The following is an 18,871-nucleotide window of genomic DNA, read 5'->3' as shown; positions in this document are numbered from 1 at the left end:
CAAGTCGTGCTTCCCCAAGTACTTACCATCTACTGCATCATGATGAGCCAAAATAGCGGCTACATACACCTTCAAGGTGGAGGGGGACAGCCGATCCTCCAGCCTCTCCTGCAGGAAGGGAGAGCTTGCTCTTTTCCCAGTTGACCCGAAGCCTCAGTCGGCTTAGGTGCCGGAGCACGAGGTCCCTGTGTGTGCACAGCAACTCTCGAGAGTGAGCTAGGATTAGCCAGTCGTCGCGATAGTTGAGGATGCGGATGCCCACTTCCCTTAGCTGGGCAAGGGCTGCCTCTGCGACCTTCCTGAAGAAGCGAGGGGACAAGTACAGGCCGAAGGGTAGGACCTTGTACTGGTACGCCTGGCCTTTGAAGGCAAACCGCAGGAAGGGTCTGTGTCGAGGTAAGACCGAGACGTGGAAGTATGCGTCCTTCAGGTCTACTGCTGCGAACCAATCATCAGCATCTTGAATGGGAGTCTGTGCAAAGCCCGGTTCAGTACTCGCAAGTCCAGGATTTGTCGCAACCCACCGCCTTTCTTCGGTATGATGAAGTAAGGGCTGTATAACCCTTTCTTCATCTCGGCTGGAGGGACAGGCTCTATCGCAGAAGGGTAGCAAACTCCGCACGCAAGATAGCAGCATTCTCGCCCTTCACCATGGTGAAGCGGACGCCGTTGAACCTGGGCGCCTGGCGAACTGAATCGCGAAGCCGAGTTGGACGGTCTGGGTCAGCCATCGCGACGGGTTGAAAAGCGCGAGCCACGCACCCAAACTCTGGGCGAGAGGGACCAGGAGAATGATCATGTCGGACGTACCGGCGGGTGGGGCCTCGCGGCGGGGCGGAGCTCGAGGTGCCATGTCGAGGGGACTCGAGCCCCGTGGCCGTGCTGAGTCCAGGGACATCGAAGCACTTACCTGGCTCCTGCCGCCCACCATAAGATTGGCCGAGGAGGGGGGAGGAGGAATCTCATCCCCGTAGTCCACCGGAACCAATCCCGTGTGGGCGTGTTTGTGTCACAGCTGGGCGCACCCATCCACGAATTATGTCTCCGCATGGGCAGCGCCCAGACACGTAAGACAGCGATCGTGGCCGTCAGAAGCGGAGAGATAACGACCGCAACCAGGAATAACACACAAACTGAAAGGCATCTTTAAAAAGACATTCAGTGTGTGCCGCTCTTTTTGTGAATGAAAATATACTCTTTTAGAATATACTCTCTTTTTTCGCTCTGCTGAAGCACCCAGGGGCGTTCTCTGCACTCCACGGGTGCAGAGGGGGAGAAGCCGCTGAAATGCGCCATAAATCCAGCAGTTTTGAGGTGCGTCTTTGGAGGGAAATTGAAATCAGTGCACTGAATACCACCACTCGGCTCCAAAGAGAAAATCTGAATGAGTGGTTGCATACCAGCTCCTTTTATACCCGTATGTCCGGGGGAGTGGCATGCAAATTCCACTCGCCAATTCCCTTTGGCCTTTTTTCAAAAAAGCAGAGGTGTTTGGGGCTCCCAAGAGTGAACCCTATTGTCACTACATCGACACAACATCGAGTGAGTGACAGATAAGGAACAGAAATATGTGCTATTGAGAAGAATAAGAATTCTAATTCTGTTTAAAGCTTTCTCCAGGAATTACAGACATCCTTGTTTCACACCTGTGTGTATTAAAACAATGCAGTGATCAACCAATTAGGACTACATCTACATTAATACGGATACATTTGAGTTTTCGTTTTCAAAACGCTCTCCTTCCACACTGCTGTTTCCAAGCATTTTCCAAATGTTGCTTGTCTACACTGAAATGTATGAAAACGCTTAATTTCCCTTATTGCGCATGCGAAAAATTGCAGTTTGGTCTGAAGTGCAATTGTCCTCGTGTTCTGTCGCTGGACACCAATTCCGAGTAAACTTCCCATCGCCTTTGAAGGAATGCAATGTGAATTTTGTACTAAGTAACAATGCTATCAAAGTCAATATCAAGCACAACAGCGCTACTATAACACGGGCCTCCATCTTGAATGCTTTGGTTGAATGGATCACATGACTGCGTCACATGACAACAAAGATGTTATTGTTTTCAGATATATCCATTTTCCTAGTCCACACTACAGTGTGAAGACGGCATTTTCAAATGTATCCACTTGAGAGAGCATTTTCAAAAAGCTCAGTTTTCGCTGACAAAAACACAATCTCAGTGTGAACTGAAGGCCAAAACATAGAGAAAAAGATTCGTTTTCAATGAAAACGTATTAGTGTGGACGTGGCCTAGGATACACACAGTTTACATAATGTTTACAATTAGATTTTCAAAGAGCCTTGGGAAGAATCTTGTGCTTGCTTTACTTCCATCAGAATGCAATGATTCAGATACACTCAGTTACTTGAGAGCCTCAGCAATCACCATTACTTTCCACACGTAGCCATCAACACATTATTGCATTGCCCAATTCACAAAAGGTCTTTCTCAAGGCAGACATGAAAGCAGCTTAAAAATAACTGGTTGTTTCATCACAATTTTAAAGCAATCTGATGTAAACTACTGGAGCAGTCACAGTCCTGACAGAAGCAAACAGAAAATACCCAAACTGAGTCTAGGGAATGCCATTGACAGACAAGTTATTTTTCACCTTCCTAGTCTCAGTGTAGACATCAGACACCCAGTAGAATGCGACGGAGGATGTGTTTTCTTAGACCTTTTAATGCACTGATTACTTTATCATCATATTTTATTTGTATTGGGATACTGTGTGCCTTCTTTGGGCATTGCAGGTGCTGCAAATTGCCTTTGTTATTTCTGATGAATTGTGAGAGATGTCAAACCAACTCAGTGTGCTTTGTCTGGTAACTTGGATTGCTCTCTGTTGTGACAGAATAGGGCTGAAAGAGAACGCTTTCTCAACCAGCTTGAAGTTTCAAAGGGCCTTTGAATTATGTGTGACGAGGCTGAAGATAATGAATGGTGTTGGAACGTGTCAGAGCAATGCTGCAGGATTTGTCAGGCTGGTGCCACACTGAAAAACGTTTCACATTGTCATTGTTTACTAGATTAAAATGTCTGTGCTTGTGGGTTTATTTTGTGTGTGTTTGTGTGTGTGGGTTTCTAGATGTATACTATGCTGGCATTACTTTAGAATATCCAGAGTGTTCTATTTCCATGACGTTCAGTTTCAATGTTTGTTATAATGGTATGCAAATGATGGTGCTGTGTAAAAGACAGTTTGATCACCTACTGTATAATATGCTTACTTTAAGAAACTGGAATGAAGTGATGTATTTTGACATTTAGGTCATGTTTTTTATCTAAAGTACATTTATTAAGAAACCATAAATACATTAATATTTTTGAGACATTATTTTAATGAGTTAAATCATAGCTACATTTTAAATACTTTGGCATGGTAAGACAGATATTATAGTTAAGTGCTTTTAAGTGGAGTTACAGTATATTGTGTGTGTGAAAATGGAATTAAAAACATACAGTTTGTGTGTGTGTGTGTGTGATGACCACATAGTGTGTTTGAACCAAATGCTGTGGAAGCGATTACTCAGCTCTCAGACTTTCAGTGCGTGCATGCTCTCTCCATGTAATTGGAGTCTGCTAGCTGCACATGGCCAGCTCTCTACCATTCAAACAGATTCATTATGAAGCATTGTGTGTGTGGTGTAAGTGGTGAACTGTGAGTGGGGAAGACACGAATCAAAGAAAATCAATTTAGTGGGTGATGTAGCCCCCTCATTTCACTACTCCCCTTAATTTCCCTCATGCTCTCTGAAAAGGCTCATCAGAACTGGAATAACATTTTTGTTTTGTTTTTTCAAGCTTCCTCTGAGGATAAAGAGAGTTGTGTGTGTTTGTGTGTGGGTGGGTGTAAGCAGATGTAGTTGTTACATTTACTTGTACATGGATCTAAATCAGTAGGACATATCCTTAATGACCCTACTAAATGAACATTGGAGTTTCTATTTAAAATCCCAGGCCGATTTCTCTTCTTAGTCCACCCCTGGGCCTATTTGTCTATATGCTAGTGTACTCCTAAACATCGACATACTGAACTTGTAGCAGATATATGCATTTAAAATGTACAGTGTTTCTCTTTTTGAAAACAGACCAAACATTTTTGTGACTTGTCTCATATTTAGTAAATAAGCAATTTATGTTTCACAGCTGTGATGTAAGCCAAAGGCTATTGGCTATTTAAAACAATAAATAAAAGAAAGAAAGAAAGAAAGAAAGAAAGAAAGAAAGAAAGAAAAGAAAAGCCAATTCGATATGTCCCATCCCAACTTCTTTTTAAATGTTAACACAGATAAAAAAAATAAAAGAAATAAAAGAAATGTGTTTGTCATAACATTTAATGGGGTTATTTATTTTTTGATGCTTTAGAAATAATTGTATTTTCTCTATGTTCTGAAAAGCCTTTATGGAATTGTTTAATTTATACATGAATTAGATTGCTTAGTGTCTTTTTTTCTGATTTTGGAAAACAACAAAAACAACTGTAGTCTGATCTTTATTTTTTTAGTAGAGAAAATGTTGGGACAAATAGTGTTTTTAGTCCTTTCTAAAAACCATTCCTCCACTAAAAGAAAATGCTCAGAAATGTAATCAGCTCCATTTATTTAGAATATTGGGGTTTGTTCAAGATAAGCCCATTTTTAGTTACAATCTTTGAAACGCTCAATGATAAACATCAAAGTGTCTCTTGAGGCAGTTCCCCATCACTCAGAGTCGGCCTTTGTGTTTCCCCTTGTTTTGACTCCTGACACTGGCTGAAAGAAGAAGGTGGAGAGAGATAGAGAGAAAGAGAAAGGAAGAGAGAGGACAATAAAATAAAATGACAGAGCAACTGTTAATGGGAAGAAGACAGAAAAACGTGGATGAAAAGGTGGATATAAAGATTGCCGTGATAAAATAGAGCAAGTTTTATACTTCAATTCATTGCCAAACTTTCATCTGTCTTTTGTGTCATTTAAACTCTTTTTTACACAAAGCTATATATTTTCCTGAATTATAAAGCATCATCTACAGTAATATTCTTGTTTATGTTACGATGAACCAGTGCAGATGCAGCATCGTGCAGAAACAGAAGTTATAATTTACCAATATCTTGTAAAAATGCGCTATTTGCTGTTAGCCATTATTAATTTATACGGCAAGTGATTATGTCTAATTTCACTGAAATATTGAGCTAAAGCAAGTAATGTTTGGCTGGTCATTTGACCTCAGTATGGTTAGGCACCCAACACCAAAGGTAGAACAAATGGAAAAATATACAACTGATTTAAAGTTATTGATTAGAAGTATAGAATCAATCGGCCCTATTTTAAGAGCACTAGCGCAAAGCACAGTGCTATGCCATAAGTCATAAGTGCAAAGTCAGTAGGCATGGCCATGAAGTTTTGGTATTTTCGTGCAAGCATGCGCTAAGTATAGGCACAAGTGGGTTTGGCGAAATTGCGCGAAACGTGCAGATAGACTGGGTCGATTGCAATTTAATTCGGAGGCTCTTCTCCGGTTATTCCACCGTCTGCGTCCTATTACAGTATATAGTCCATTCCCTCAATGGATTTAATGGGTTTTCATTTGATTTCCCACTGTATTTATAGAGTTTGGACATGATCTTTATTACCACCTGCTGGTGAAATCTCCAAACTGCAAATGCAGGAACTGAGTTTATACTTTGTGCTGAAATAAGATATAGTTTTTAAATGTCTTAGCGTAATTAACTATTTCTCAGGAAAATAGCAAATTGGACCTGGCTCCACTTCATTACCCTACAACACACCCACAGTTTTCACGCATACGCCCACAGTTTGTGCAGACACTTCCACCCATGCCCACTTGCGCTCTGCGCTAGCATGAAAATTGCGCTTGACATTAACGATCTCACGAAAATTGTATAAGACATTGTGCACGGTCGTAGCACGTATCACTGCACTTTGCATTCTCACGAAAATTAATGTAGGTCTGTCTTTAAAAGTTTATAAGTGAATATATCATTATTGGTAACAATTTACAATAAGGTTCCAGTTAATAAAAATACAATTGTTCATTGTTAGTTCATAGCACATTAACCACAAGCTGCAAGGTGTAGAGAACATTTTTAAAAATGAGAAAGACTGCAAGGCAAAGCCCCTCCCCTCCCCATTGTGTACAGCATCAATAATGCACCAGGGAAACACACACAGTGCCTCCCTCACAGCAATAGGCCTGCCGGGACCCATTCAAATAACGAGTAAAAAAAAGAGAGCAAATAAAGAGGCAACACTTTAAAATAAGGTTCCATTTGTTAACATTAGTTAACAACATTAGTTAACATGAACACTGCTTTACATAATGTATTAATCTTGGTAAATAATAATTTCAACAAATGCTAATACATTTTTCAAGTCAAAAAGTTGTATTAGTTATCTTTAGTTTCCTCTCTTTCCATCTATCTCTCCATCTCCCTCTTTCTCACCATCTGTCTGTCTCTTTTTCTTAAAACATGATACCCACACCCGCTTTGCTCTCCTCACTCAGCAGTTATCAAAACTCAATTAGGGCTAGGACATAGAAACATCCTTCCAAGGAGACAGAAATACCTTAATCACTGCAAACAGTGCCAAGGAAAATTGAGTTAAGGATTTGCTGAGTGGTGTGTGGACAGACATCATAGAAGAGTGCTGGTCTACTGCCTGTCAACCTTTACTGTCAAAGTCAAACATGCCTTCCTCAAATCTTATTGCTGCCACACAAGCTTGGGGTGATGAGATGAACCAATACCCTGTGTATCTCGAAGGGTTTTAGATGCTGCCAGGTTGTACAGTGGCTGAACGAGCAGATTTTATTTGATCCTACAGGAAATATATTAGTATGTATGCAGAACATAGATATTTGTGTAGCGTCCCCTTTCATCTGCCCTGTAAATCTGTGATAAACTTGCAGACCTCAATAAACCCTCTGATGTATGAGACCTGTGTATTTGAGCTCACAATCACCAAACAATCATCCATCAACCTGTTGATATAGCGAGACACTGAATGTCTTTGATTCAGACAGATTCACCAATTGGTTTGACTGGTTCTTTAAAGAAAACCACTGTAATCAAGTGCTTAATAGGGGTGTCCACGGATACTACCAAAATCACTATTTGGTTATTCTACACGTGCAATAGAGGTCTTCTCCCGAACCAAGTCTGACGGTACTTGAAAAAAAAAAAAAAAAAAAAAAAACATTTTTCCAAGTATGACCGAATATATTAACTGAATGATACAAACGGTACTGTGCACAAACCTAGCGCTTAGTTTACGAACCTCACAAAACTGACACAAATGCTGCAATTTCTTCCTTTGAAGCATGTATTCTTGTGGAGTGCTCCCAGATCTTGAAGCATCTATTATATCAGTCTGGATCAAAACTATGAATCTGTTACACACAAATGTTGCATGACGGTCAGTCCGTGACATAAGCAGGCAGTGATCCGAGCCATGTAAACTGGAAACAGTCAGGAGATTGCTGCTATCGTTGGATAAATTGAAAGCGCTTCAAGTGCACTATAATATGTAATTGGCCACTGTTATTGCCATATACACTGTGTGCTGTATGTACAATTAGTTTAGGGAGGATTGCTGGTTCAAGCCCCTCAGAAAGCTTATGATAAAAGCATCTGCTAAACAATGACTACTAAATGATGTTCTTCTTTACAGATCTTATGTCAGAGGGAGAACTTTTTGTCTAAAATTTGCTTGACATTGCACTTCTCCCTTCAGCTGTTATCTGCAGCTATTCCTCCTGTGTTGTGTTTTGCTCATGAAGGCTCCTATTTACCTAGGAGTTCAGTGAACATACCTATTTGCAAGTTAAGAGAAAATGCAATAGAGGGTAAAACAAAGCCTGCACTCCTCCGCTGATTGTGTAAAAAGTTTCTAAATCAGACCCATGGACATTTAAAAGTCAAATCCAGCCATTGAAGACAGTACAGTGCAGTAAAGACACACTGAGATTCTGTGTATTCTCTACAGCACTTATGGAGCAAATCAAACAGGACCTCTTCCCCACAGAATCTCTGACTGCCCTGCCTCAATGAAATACAACTCTTTGGTCTTGCCTCAAGTTTTTTAGGCGAGCCTGAACTCGAAATTCTGGGGTTGTATGAAGTGCATGAGGTATATGGGAACGCTTTCTGCCAAGAAGCATTTTGGGACTTTTTTCAACAAAAAAACGTTTGTGAAAAGAAAAAGAGTCACAGTGTTCTTCAGTGTTAAGGCCTTTTTAAAGGCTGGAAGTCCCAAAATACAAAGTTTCATTGCCATTGCTTTCGTGATGCATTTCCATCAGGCAGAGAGGTTACCGTTACGGTTTCTTCTTCCATTGTGCTGCAGAATCATGATTTGAATGTACTGACTGGCAAGTGACCAGGCAAGTGACCAATCGTGAGTCGCCACATCACTAAACAGTTTTCCCTCCTGAATATGGTTAGCTAACCATGTTGAGAAATGCGAGCTGGGAACGGTTTGTAATCGTACTGTACCAAACTGTGTTGTAATGGAAATGCCACAAGTACCATTAATCACTGTGCTCAGAACCATTCGACCCGACCCACCATGTTCAGGGTGGAATGGATTAATAATTAATTTCATAATGTTAGGCACATTCATTAAATTCGTCTAATTTAACAACCTTGAAATTTGACATCAGTTATTTCATAATTACTCATGTAAGGTCACAGCAAAATAAATTATCATAAAGCGAAGAGCTGATTGACACTTCGAGCTCAGTCTGGCTCTTTGCTCCTAAGTGTTCTAGTCGAAAAAGCCTTTTGGATTTAGTCTACATATGACTGTATTCCTAATAGATGACAGAGATTGAGGGCTTCCTGCCCTATTCTTTGTCTTTCATGTGTCATTTGCATGGATCAGAGTAATGCTTTAGATGCCAATGTGATTTTACCATCAAAGAGGAGTCAGTCTCTCAAAACACACATCACCTCTAGGAGAAACAATGTGCAACTTTGCTCCTGACACATACGATACAGAGAAAAAATTGCTCGTCAGTTCCGTTCGCTTTGAGATATCATCCTTTCTTTTCGGAATGTCTCTGATTTCCACACCACAATTTGCGATGCCTATTGAAACACTGGCTCATGGGAATGTGCTTCCAATATAGCGAGCTCCAATGTCAGAACAGAAAGAGAGAGCTATTAGGGTGGAAATTAAGCATTGTGAAATAAAAACTTTCCCTGGTGCTCTGGCAGCCTCCAAAAGACTGGCTGATTACTTCTCACCAGGTGTATGTGGGGAGAGCCATTTCCCCCGCTACACTTCTTAAAACCGCTCATTAAAACAAACTACCTGATGAAGGTTTGTACTCATTATTTGGCAAGGGGAGGAGAGAGAGTATTCAAATGAACAATTACGGAGAAGGAGTTTATCTTTTATCCTCCCTGTGTTGCACAGTGTATTCATAGAATCTCCAGTCATAATCCATTTAGAGGACACTTTTCCATTTTGTTAATGTGCTAGAGGTTCTGACCCTGCAGTTTGAATGCTTTGCAATTACGTATGGCTGAACCACAAAGCATCAGCAGCATACAATCCTAGCAGTCCTCCTCTCCTTGGGTGGTTTAGAAAAGGAATATGTTGTAGGCAAGTCAGCTGTTAGCAAAAGGGAGGGTGCATGGCTGTGAAATAGGATTAAAGCTGTTTGAGCAAACAGGTTTATTATAGTTCAAAACTGACTATAGATTTTATCATACGCTTTACTTGAATTGAATGTCTCCTCCAGGTTCTTTAATAGATGGGAGATTAACAATAGCGTTGCACAATGCATTGCATTATTTACGGTAATACCATAATCATGATTCATACAGGTTAATAGTCCATATTCCCAGATAGTAGTAGCCTAATATTCGGGCTGAACTTGTTTGTGTGAGCAGCGTTTGCGGCTCTGCAAGTATAAAAAGACTCTGTCTCAACATGGTAATGCAATGCATCTGAGCCCAGTGCATGTGGATATCACAAGACGCCTTACAACTTCAGAGTGTTTTTATAACCGCAATGTTCATGATGCAAGACACAGATAAATAAGCCAGATACAATGACCAAAGACCTCCATCTGATGCATGTGTATATTGACCGACAATTAAAAAATAGCTCAGACGGAACATAAGGACACATCGTATTCCTTAATTTTTCTGCAAAACTCAGGGGTTTCATTTGACCGCATTGCAATGCTTCATGAAAGTTAAGAAATTGATACTGAAGTTCAAAACTAAGCAACAAATGGAACAGAATCCAGGTGTCTCAAGACACATTTATAAAAGTTAGTTCTTTTTTCAAAAACACATTTGGTGTGAATGGCCCCTTATTATTGTTAAGGTATCCTGATAACTCTAGTTAACAGTCAGCCAAAGATATTTTTTAAAGGACTGAAGATGTTCGAACACTCAAGTTATTTTGTTCTAAACTAACTATAGATGTTATAATGATCTTTGCTTGAACTGAATGTCTCCCCCAGGTTCTTTTATGGATGGGAGGTTAGCAGTCACCCAAAGAGGAGGTCAGCCGGAGGCAGAAGATGGGTCCAACCCATACCACACTACACAGGACCCCGAGAGAGACCTGCCCCTGTTCACCACTGCTCCCCCTTTCATTAGCCTCGGCCACCATCCGCCTTATAAGCCCTTCCTGCCTTACAACCCCCGGCGCCAAAGCCATGATCAGTACTTTCAGGACAGTGGAGGGGTGGCTCATCATCCCACAATGCCATCCGCTCCAGCCCATCACCTCCAAGATCCATCCACTCAGCTGGTCCCACACAAGGACACACCTTCATTCTCTGATGTAACGACTTCCAGACCCACCACACTGGCACCATCTTCTGCTGCCCTCATGCAGCCACACATATCCAGCATCCAGAATGAACCTTCAGCAGAAACACAAAAGGAAAGTTCCAAGGAGCCACCTGTGTTCATGACCACAGGATCACTGATCAATGATGCTCAAACATCCAATGAAATACATTTAGATGGAGGGGGCATCACTGTGTCTTCCAAAAATGGGCCCAAACATGCAAATAATAAAGAAAAGGCATCAAAAATCAAGATGGAACATTATGCTCCAAGAAGTGATGTCGCTGCAACAGCATCATCTGCAGATTTGGATGACGAGACTACCACCTCCACCATCATCACCACGACGGTTATTACAACCATGCAGACACCAGGTATTACCATTCACACCATTAGCATGACTGACGTTGATATTGTAGGTGTAGATTTACATATACATTGGCACCAAAAAGTACTTGGACACTTCAGTCGCACTTAATAACCACACAAAACCAAGTGGCATCTGCAAACAAATGGTGCAAGACCTTTTCTTTCTTTTCAGAGCCAATTACTCAGATATACACTGGTGTCCTAGCAGAGTAAACACAGGTGACTATGGACATGTTCAATTAAAGGGATAGTTCACCCAAAAATGAAAATTATCTCATCATTTACTCACACTCATGCCATCCCAGATGTGTATGACCTTCTTCTGCAGAACACAGACAAGGATTTTTAGAAGAATATCTCAGCTCTGAAGGTCCATACAATGCAAGTGAATGGTGGTCAGACTTTTGTAGCTCAAAAATTCACATAAAGGAAACATAGAAGTAATCCATAAGACTCCAGTGGTTAAATCCCTATCTTCAGAAGTGATATAATAAGTGTGGGTGAGAAACAGGTCAATATTTAAGTCCTTTTTTAAAAATGAATCTCCACTTTCACTTTTACATCTGAAAGTCACATGTGGTGCTGTTAAGTATCACATTCACATCCGAAAGTGAAGGTTAAAGTGGAGATTTAAAGTAAAAAAGGACTTAAATATTGTTCTGTTTTTCACCCACACCTATCATATCACTTCTGAAGACATTTAAACACTGGAGCCATATGGATTACTTTTATGTTTCCTTTATGTGATTTCTGGAGCTACAAAGGTCTGATCTCCATTCACTTGCATTTTATGCACCTTCAGAGTGGAGATATTTTTCTAAAAATTCATAAACGGTTGTGTTCTGCTGAAGAAAAAAGTCATACACATCTGGGATGACATGGGGGTGAGTAAATGATAAGAGAATTTTCATTTTTGGGTGAACTATTCCTTTAAGTTTACCAACCAGAAAGTGTCCAAATACTTTTTGACTAAATTTTGAACATCTGTTGTTTTATCATTTAAAACCTAACAGACATTTTGCTAAATGTTTTTCTTGAAATATGTGTTTGTGCCATATGTCTTTAAAATAAATGCCACTTGGTTTGATATTTTTTTTATGTATATCACAGAAACATTCATACATTTTAAGTGTAGCTGATACTGTCAAAATACTTTTGGGGCTACAATATTTAATGACACAAATCATCTTTGAATGTCCTGCCCTGCTTGTGTATAGGCATGTGATTGTCATGTAATTTTCAGATGGTACTGGAATAATTGTTTTTGTTGTAGAGGGGAGTGATTTAGTCTTTCATAACCAAGCCAAGCATATGAATCTATATGGAGTGAGTACTCAGTTATAGAGAGAACATATCTCATGACCGGCAGCGCTTAACTCTAGAGGGAGATAAAGAAGCCAGCAGAGGAGAAAGAAAAAAAAAATACTCTCTTACCTGCAATTTCATCAGTATTGTCCTTCTGAGTCTACACAGTAGGGCAGGAAAGCTGACCCTGTTGATCCAGACAGAAAATGAGAAAACCTTGAAAGACAATTAAAGATGGGTTGGAATTCAATGAAGTGAGATCGAGAGAATGAGAAAAAGGCTTGCTTCTTCTGATGCACTCTGTCTGTCTCTATTTCTCTGCCTCCACCTTTTCTTATGCAGCTCTGTGCAGCAGCAATTTCACAGCGCCGGGAGGCTACATAGAGACACCACAGCCAGCCAAGAGTTGGTACAATACAAATGTGGACTGCACGTACACTGTGACCATCTACATGGGCTATGGGGTGGAAATTCAGGTAAATTCATGTCACGGTGCTGCTGTTATTGACCTGCACAACTGATTCAACTGGAAATGAACAAAATTACTTTGATAATCCACTTCTGCTCTTTTATTCTTTCAGATGTGCTGTATGTTTTGTGTAATGTAAAGGTCATAAATAACTGGTTTTAGATTTACAGGAGCCATACATACACAAGCTAAAATAAATACTGATAGAAGCCACTTCTATGACAGCCTAATCTCACATAAAATAAGATTTTTCTTTAGCCGAAATCGGTATACGTTGACCGAATTTGAAAACACTGCCTCTAGAGGCTAAAGCGGTAAGTGTTTCAGAGCATATAAAAAAGTGTGACATCCACTTATATCCAGGAGAGGTCGCCAGAAGCCTGTTGTAAAAATAATTGTTTTCAGCTGACCAGGGTGTAAAACAGTGAAGAGAAATGCTTATTTTATTTAATCTACCCCTGAACCAAAACCCAAATCTAACCCTAACCATTAGTAGAGACAAAATGCAATGTTTGGAATAAAAATGCAACCTCCTTATCACGCACATGATTGTTTATACAAATGTAATTACTTCCTCGTTTCAATGGGGATTGAACTGTGGTCTTCCATGCAACTGACAAAATGTGCTAACAGTCGTGCCAAGAGGGAAAGTAATTGTTGTTGAGCCATTCCAGATATGTCCGATGGGAGATTGGGCATGTCAGTGAGTCAGCATACTGTTGCCGATCCTAAGGTACCGGAACTTTCGGAAACAGCATGCTAACTTCCCGTGTGATCATGTTGTCTATGAATGGCTTGGAGTTGACTGATTTTATTTATATTGGTTTTCTTCTGAATTGAAAGATTTGTCTTGAAAGGCAAGTACATAAATATCTACCAAGAATTCAATCTGCTGAACCAAACCCTAGAGAGCTGCCAAACCTAGGCCAAATTTTTAGGCATCTTAGGGGCCATTCAGACAGAATGCGTTTTTGCGCTAAAAAAGCTAGACATAGTATGGAACAGGACGCAGGTGTCACGAGACACATTTTTAATAGTTTACATTCTTTTTAAAGTGACATGGTGTCTAAAAAACGCAGCGCTCCTGCGCAAGACCCTGGAGAATCAGTGGGATGTGGCGTGGTCAAAGGCGTACATCTAGGGAATGTTTACTTCGAAAAATATTTAAAAGGGATGCAGATGGACGCAAGTGCACATTCGGTTTGAACAGCCCCTTGGGTGCACTCCTGACAAAAAGGCAATTCTAAACAGTAGGCACCTACTGTAAATTATGTTGCATTACAAGATACATCTTTTTGGTCAATAAAGGCAGCATTGCATGTATAATTTGCGGATAAGGCAATTCCCAGAATGCAATCCCAGAATGGATCAGTGAAAATTTTAAACCAAGATGGTAGATGAAGTTGAAGGAAATATCAATTATGTTCAGTACAGAAAAGTATCAAAAGAGAATAGCTCCATCGAATTGAAATTAACTATTCACTTCATGAACATATCACTCAATATTTGTTGTGGAGTTTCAAGTGGTTAGACTGTTGAATATGCAATACAAAACACCAGGGTACGGGTCCTGAAGAGCGTGGGAGTCGGCACGTGAGCCAAAAGTGTCAAATAAGCACCACAAATTTATGTGATTGTTTCAGAAATTGTGAAATTTCATCTCACATTTGCTTTTTATAACACTACTGGTTAGGTTTAGGTTTAATGTTTAGGGTAGTGATGTCAGCTTTGTTGATTTAAATCTCGATAGAACATCTACCTTAAAAACCTCATCTGTTCAGGAGAACATTTCACTCGCTTTTAGCGCCACACAGTGGACATTTCACCTCAGAACTGCCCTGAGACGTGTAATGAACCACATAATTTTATTTTGCAAAAATGATGCCACAGTCACGCAATGTTCATTGCATGGGAGAAGGCACTCACGAATTGCGATGTCAGAGCACCCAGCCCCTTTAGACATAGAGAAAGATGAAAAAAATAAATAAATGAAGCTTTGAAGAAAGTTAGTAATGTTGGTGATTTAGTGAACTGATGGATGAATTCAATAAAATTCAAAATTAATTTTTACTCTGATTCTATTTTTCATTATCATTATTTGTATCAGTATCATTGCTGGTTTTATAGTGATTATTATGATTAATAGTTGCCTAACAACAACAACAACAACAACAGTATATGAATAGAAATTCATAGATATGATTTAAATATGAAGGCAAGTGTAGAAATAAATGACATGTACACATTTAATTACAAAAGCCTTTTGTTGCTATATATATATATATATATATATATATATATATATATATATATATATATATATATATATATACATATATAGGCAACATGAATCATCATTTTTGACTTCATAACTGACAATCTGTCGAAGCAGCAGGTGTAGAAAGAGTAAAAAGTGCTATTTTTCTTTGGAAATGTAATTAAGTAAAAGTACAAGTATTCTGTTTAAATTGCACTTGAGTAAAGTACAAATCCCAACAAACAATACTTAAATAGAATACTTAAGTATTTTTACTCAATTATTTTACACTCCTGGCTTAGCACATGCTAACATCAAACTGCATTGGAATCAACTGTAAGTGATAGCTGAGTTCCTTGTGTGCTTCTCTATTTGAGTGGGACACGTCAGTGAGCGTTAACAGAGTTGCTGCCTACAAAGACCATTTAAAATTAGTCATTTATGAGCTGCCTATGAAGACAGAAGACAGTGAGGTAGCTCAATTGGATTTGGAACAAAGCCATAACACAAGCCCTCACAAGAATCACCTTCATCCATATGATTAACTGCAGCCTCCTTTAATAAAATATACAGTAGCCATTACCTCTCTGATCTTCCAGTTGGTTTGGCCAATATATCTTGAATAGTAAAGTTTGCGCATACCGAATCACTGTCAACCATACCACACAGCTGCTGTGGCCTTTAAGCTGAGAGGGAGAGAGAGACAGAGAGGGAGGCGAGCTCTGTGTCTCATCTCATTCCTCCTCTCCTTGTACAGACTTGATAACCTGGGACAGTGTATAAATATCTCTCTCATTTCAAGCAATTATTCAATGTGACTGAAATGTACGGAAACCACACAGTTCCTCCCCTAATTAATTGCTTATGGATTATCTGTCCACTTATTTTTTTTTTTGTTTATGGTATTCTTTAATGCCCTCCTGTTAAACTGTCTCTCAGGCAACTCTTAACTTAATTAAAGCAGCCTCATCCTTCTGCTGACAGACAAAGATAATGTCTAATTCAGACAATGCAACAGCCTGTTTTGCATTAGCAATGGTCTTCTGGACTAGTTTATTCGATTGGTCATGTCTTAAAGACCTGGTTAAGCATTCTTCTGATCTGGACTCCTCTCTGAAAAACCAGCGAGACGTGCTGCAACTGTCAAAGATTTCACGTTTATATAGCAAAAAAGTTAACAGATGGATGCAGAAATGTGTTTGTTGTGAATGGCCTCGAATGCGTCAAGTAGCTACATTGCTTGGCAACCGCAAACAGCCTGCAATTTGGATAATGAACTATATTACTTAGTGGAAGAGTTTCGATTTCTATTAATAATAGATACAGTGCTTTTTTAAAATATTGGTGTGTTTTATTATATTTCTGTTGCCATCATTTTATAAAAGCAATAGGCCATGAGAAGCCCTTGGTTACAGAGATTTTACCATGGGTAAGGATGTAAAATTATATGGCAGAAGAATTAATAAGTATTAGGGCTGTCAATCGATTAAAACTTTTAATTGAATTACAGTTGCAATCAAAATTATTCAACCCCCCTGACCAGCAATACATTCTGGTGATGTGAATTAAAACACATCAACTAAAACCTCAGTAAACAGTCAAAGTAAGTTTTTAATACACATTTGATTGATTTTGAGAACAAAGTTCTCAGTTTACCCAAATTTTAAAATACAAAATAACTAATTCTCTCCACAAATGTCATGTCAAAAATATTCAACCCCCAAAGTCAATCATATGTAGAGCATCCTTTATCCTTAATAACAGCAAATAAATGTTTCAGGTAAGTGTTCTCAGGCTTCAGAAACCTCTCTATTAGAATTTTTACACATTTCTCATGAGCAAAAGCTTCTAGCTCATTGACATTCTTTGGTTTCTGTGCTGCCACTGCTTCCTTGAAATCCCAACAAAGGTTTGGGATCCCTGATCCAGATTTTGGACAACTAGGATAGATCCTTGATGTTATTGTCTTGTTAGAAAGTCCAGTGATCACTGAGCTTTAATTTACACACTGAAGGCATCACATTTTTCATGTCAAAATGGCCTGATACCTGAAAGAATCCATGGTGTCAGTCACATAGTCTGGATAGCCATTTCCTGCAGCCGCAAAACACCCCCATAACAGTGTAGGGCTTTACTGGTTGTTTAGATCAGTGTTACTATTAGAAATAATTGGTAATTATTTATTTAGTTATTAATTCATATTTAAATTAATTAATTGAATCTAACTCATTAAAACCTCATATGGGGCTCCATTAAATGTATTGCGCTACGTTTAGGAGCGGGTTTGGTTATTAGCAATAATTAATAATTATCAAAGATAATTATTAATTATTAAAATCAATAGAACATTGATGAGAATCAATGTTAGCTTTTTCTAATCCTTTAAATCAACAATTATCAAAGATAATCATTAATTGTTAACATCGATGAAACATTAATTAAAATTAACACTAGCTTATTGATCATTCAGATTCAACAATCATCAAAGATAATTATCAATTATCAAAAATCAATAGAATATTAATAAGGATTAATATTGACAGGGCACCACCCTGGAATCAGGGACTAATAACCAGATATTATAACAGTCTCAATATTAGATTGTTTTCTTAGGAAAATCTACATCCGAAGAATATCAGTTTTCGAAAAAAAAAAAAAAAACAATGAATGAAGGCTTGAATCCGAGCACTGACATCCCGTCAGCATGACACAGGTGTATGCAAAACAAACCAAAACACTTCTCTTTGTAATACAACAAAGTTTATTTATGCAGTAATATCAATTAATAATTAATACAATGCAGTCAATAAACTTCTGACTTACAACTACAAACTAAACAGTGATATGATTAGATATGGAAACCAAAATAATCCTATAACACATGAGGGTGTGTGTGTGTGTGTGAGAGAGAGAGAGTGTGTGTGTGTGTGTGTGTGTGTGTGTGTGTGTGTGTAAGGATGGACGTGCACAAAATGGCGGACATGACTCTCGTGGAGAGTATGTCACGTGAGACTTCCGGCCAGAGAATATGGCCGCGAATGTGGGGGCGGAGAGAAACCAGTCAATGGTAGCTTAGGGACAAAGCTGAGCTTTATCCCGAAGCTAACCAAAAATGTGTGCGAGAATGTTTGTGAGGGGTCGCGTGTGTGTGTGTGTGTGTGTGTGTGTGTGTGTGTTAGTACGAGAGAGAGAGAGAGAGAATTAAGTGACGGCCCCAAAGCCGATTTCGCGATCGTGGGAGAGAAAGCAGCTGTTAGTTTATCACTCAGAGACGCGGTGGACGGCTCGTAAACCGTCCCGCGGTCTTTGATTCTTTAATGGATAAACGCAGTGTACCAGTCTTACTCGCGATGGCAGAAATGCACAACAGTCCAATGTGGTTGGACTACAATACAACAAATCTCATTCGTGATAATTAATACCATGAATATTAATAATGAGTGGACTCGGTGGTCCGTAAACTGTACAAGCAATAACCTTGATACACAAGAATAACACACTATAATATTCTATCTCTGCCCAGACGTAAACCTCTTACTTGAATCACATGAGGACGCAGAATGTGTGTTCATCCATCCTTTAACTCCGACTCGGTTCCTCGAGGCTTGGGTGATGATGGGAGTCCGTTTCCTTGCTCTGTCGGCGGGC

General features: G+C 39.4%; 1 protein-coding gene across 5 annotated transcripts in view; it reads left to right on the top strand.

Annotated features, from left to right (window-relative positions):
• The window catches only part of LOC127430040 (seizure protein 6 homolog), a 384,217-nt gene that overhangs the window by 160,296 nt on the left and 205,050 nt on the right, over positions 1 to 18,871 (top strand). For all 5 annotated transcript variants that reach the window (XM_051679465.1, XM_051679466.1, XM_051679463.1 and 2 more), the window contains exons 2-3: positions 10,490 to 11,197; positions 12,840 to 12,973. In XM_051679465.1, the coding sequence (XP_051535425.1) occupies positions 10,490 to 11,197; positions 12,840 to 12,973 (842 nt within the window). The remainder of the gene's footprint in view (positions 1 to 10,489; positions 11,198 to 12,839; positions 12,974 to 18,871) is intronic.

This window comes from Myxocyprinus asiaticus, chromosome 39, assembly GCF_019703515.2.
Source record: "Myxocyprinus asiaticus isolate MX2 ecotype Aquarium Trade chromosome 39, UBuf_Myxa_2, whole genome shotgun sequence".
NCBI lineage: Eukaryota > Metazoa > Chordata > Actinopteri > Cypriniformes > Catostomidae > Myxocyprinus > Myxocyprinus asiaticus.
The sequence above is the reverse complement of the archived record's forward strand: the minus strand, read 5'-3'. Positions and strand labels throughout refer to the sequence as shown.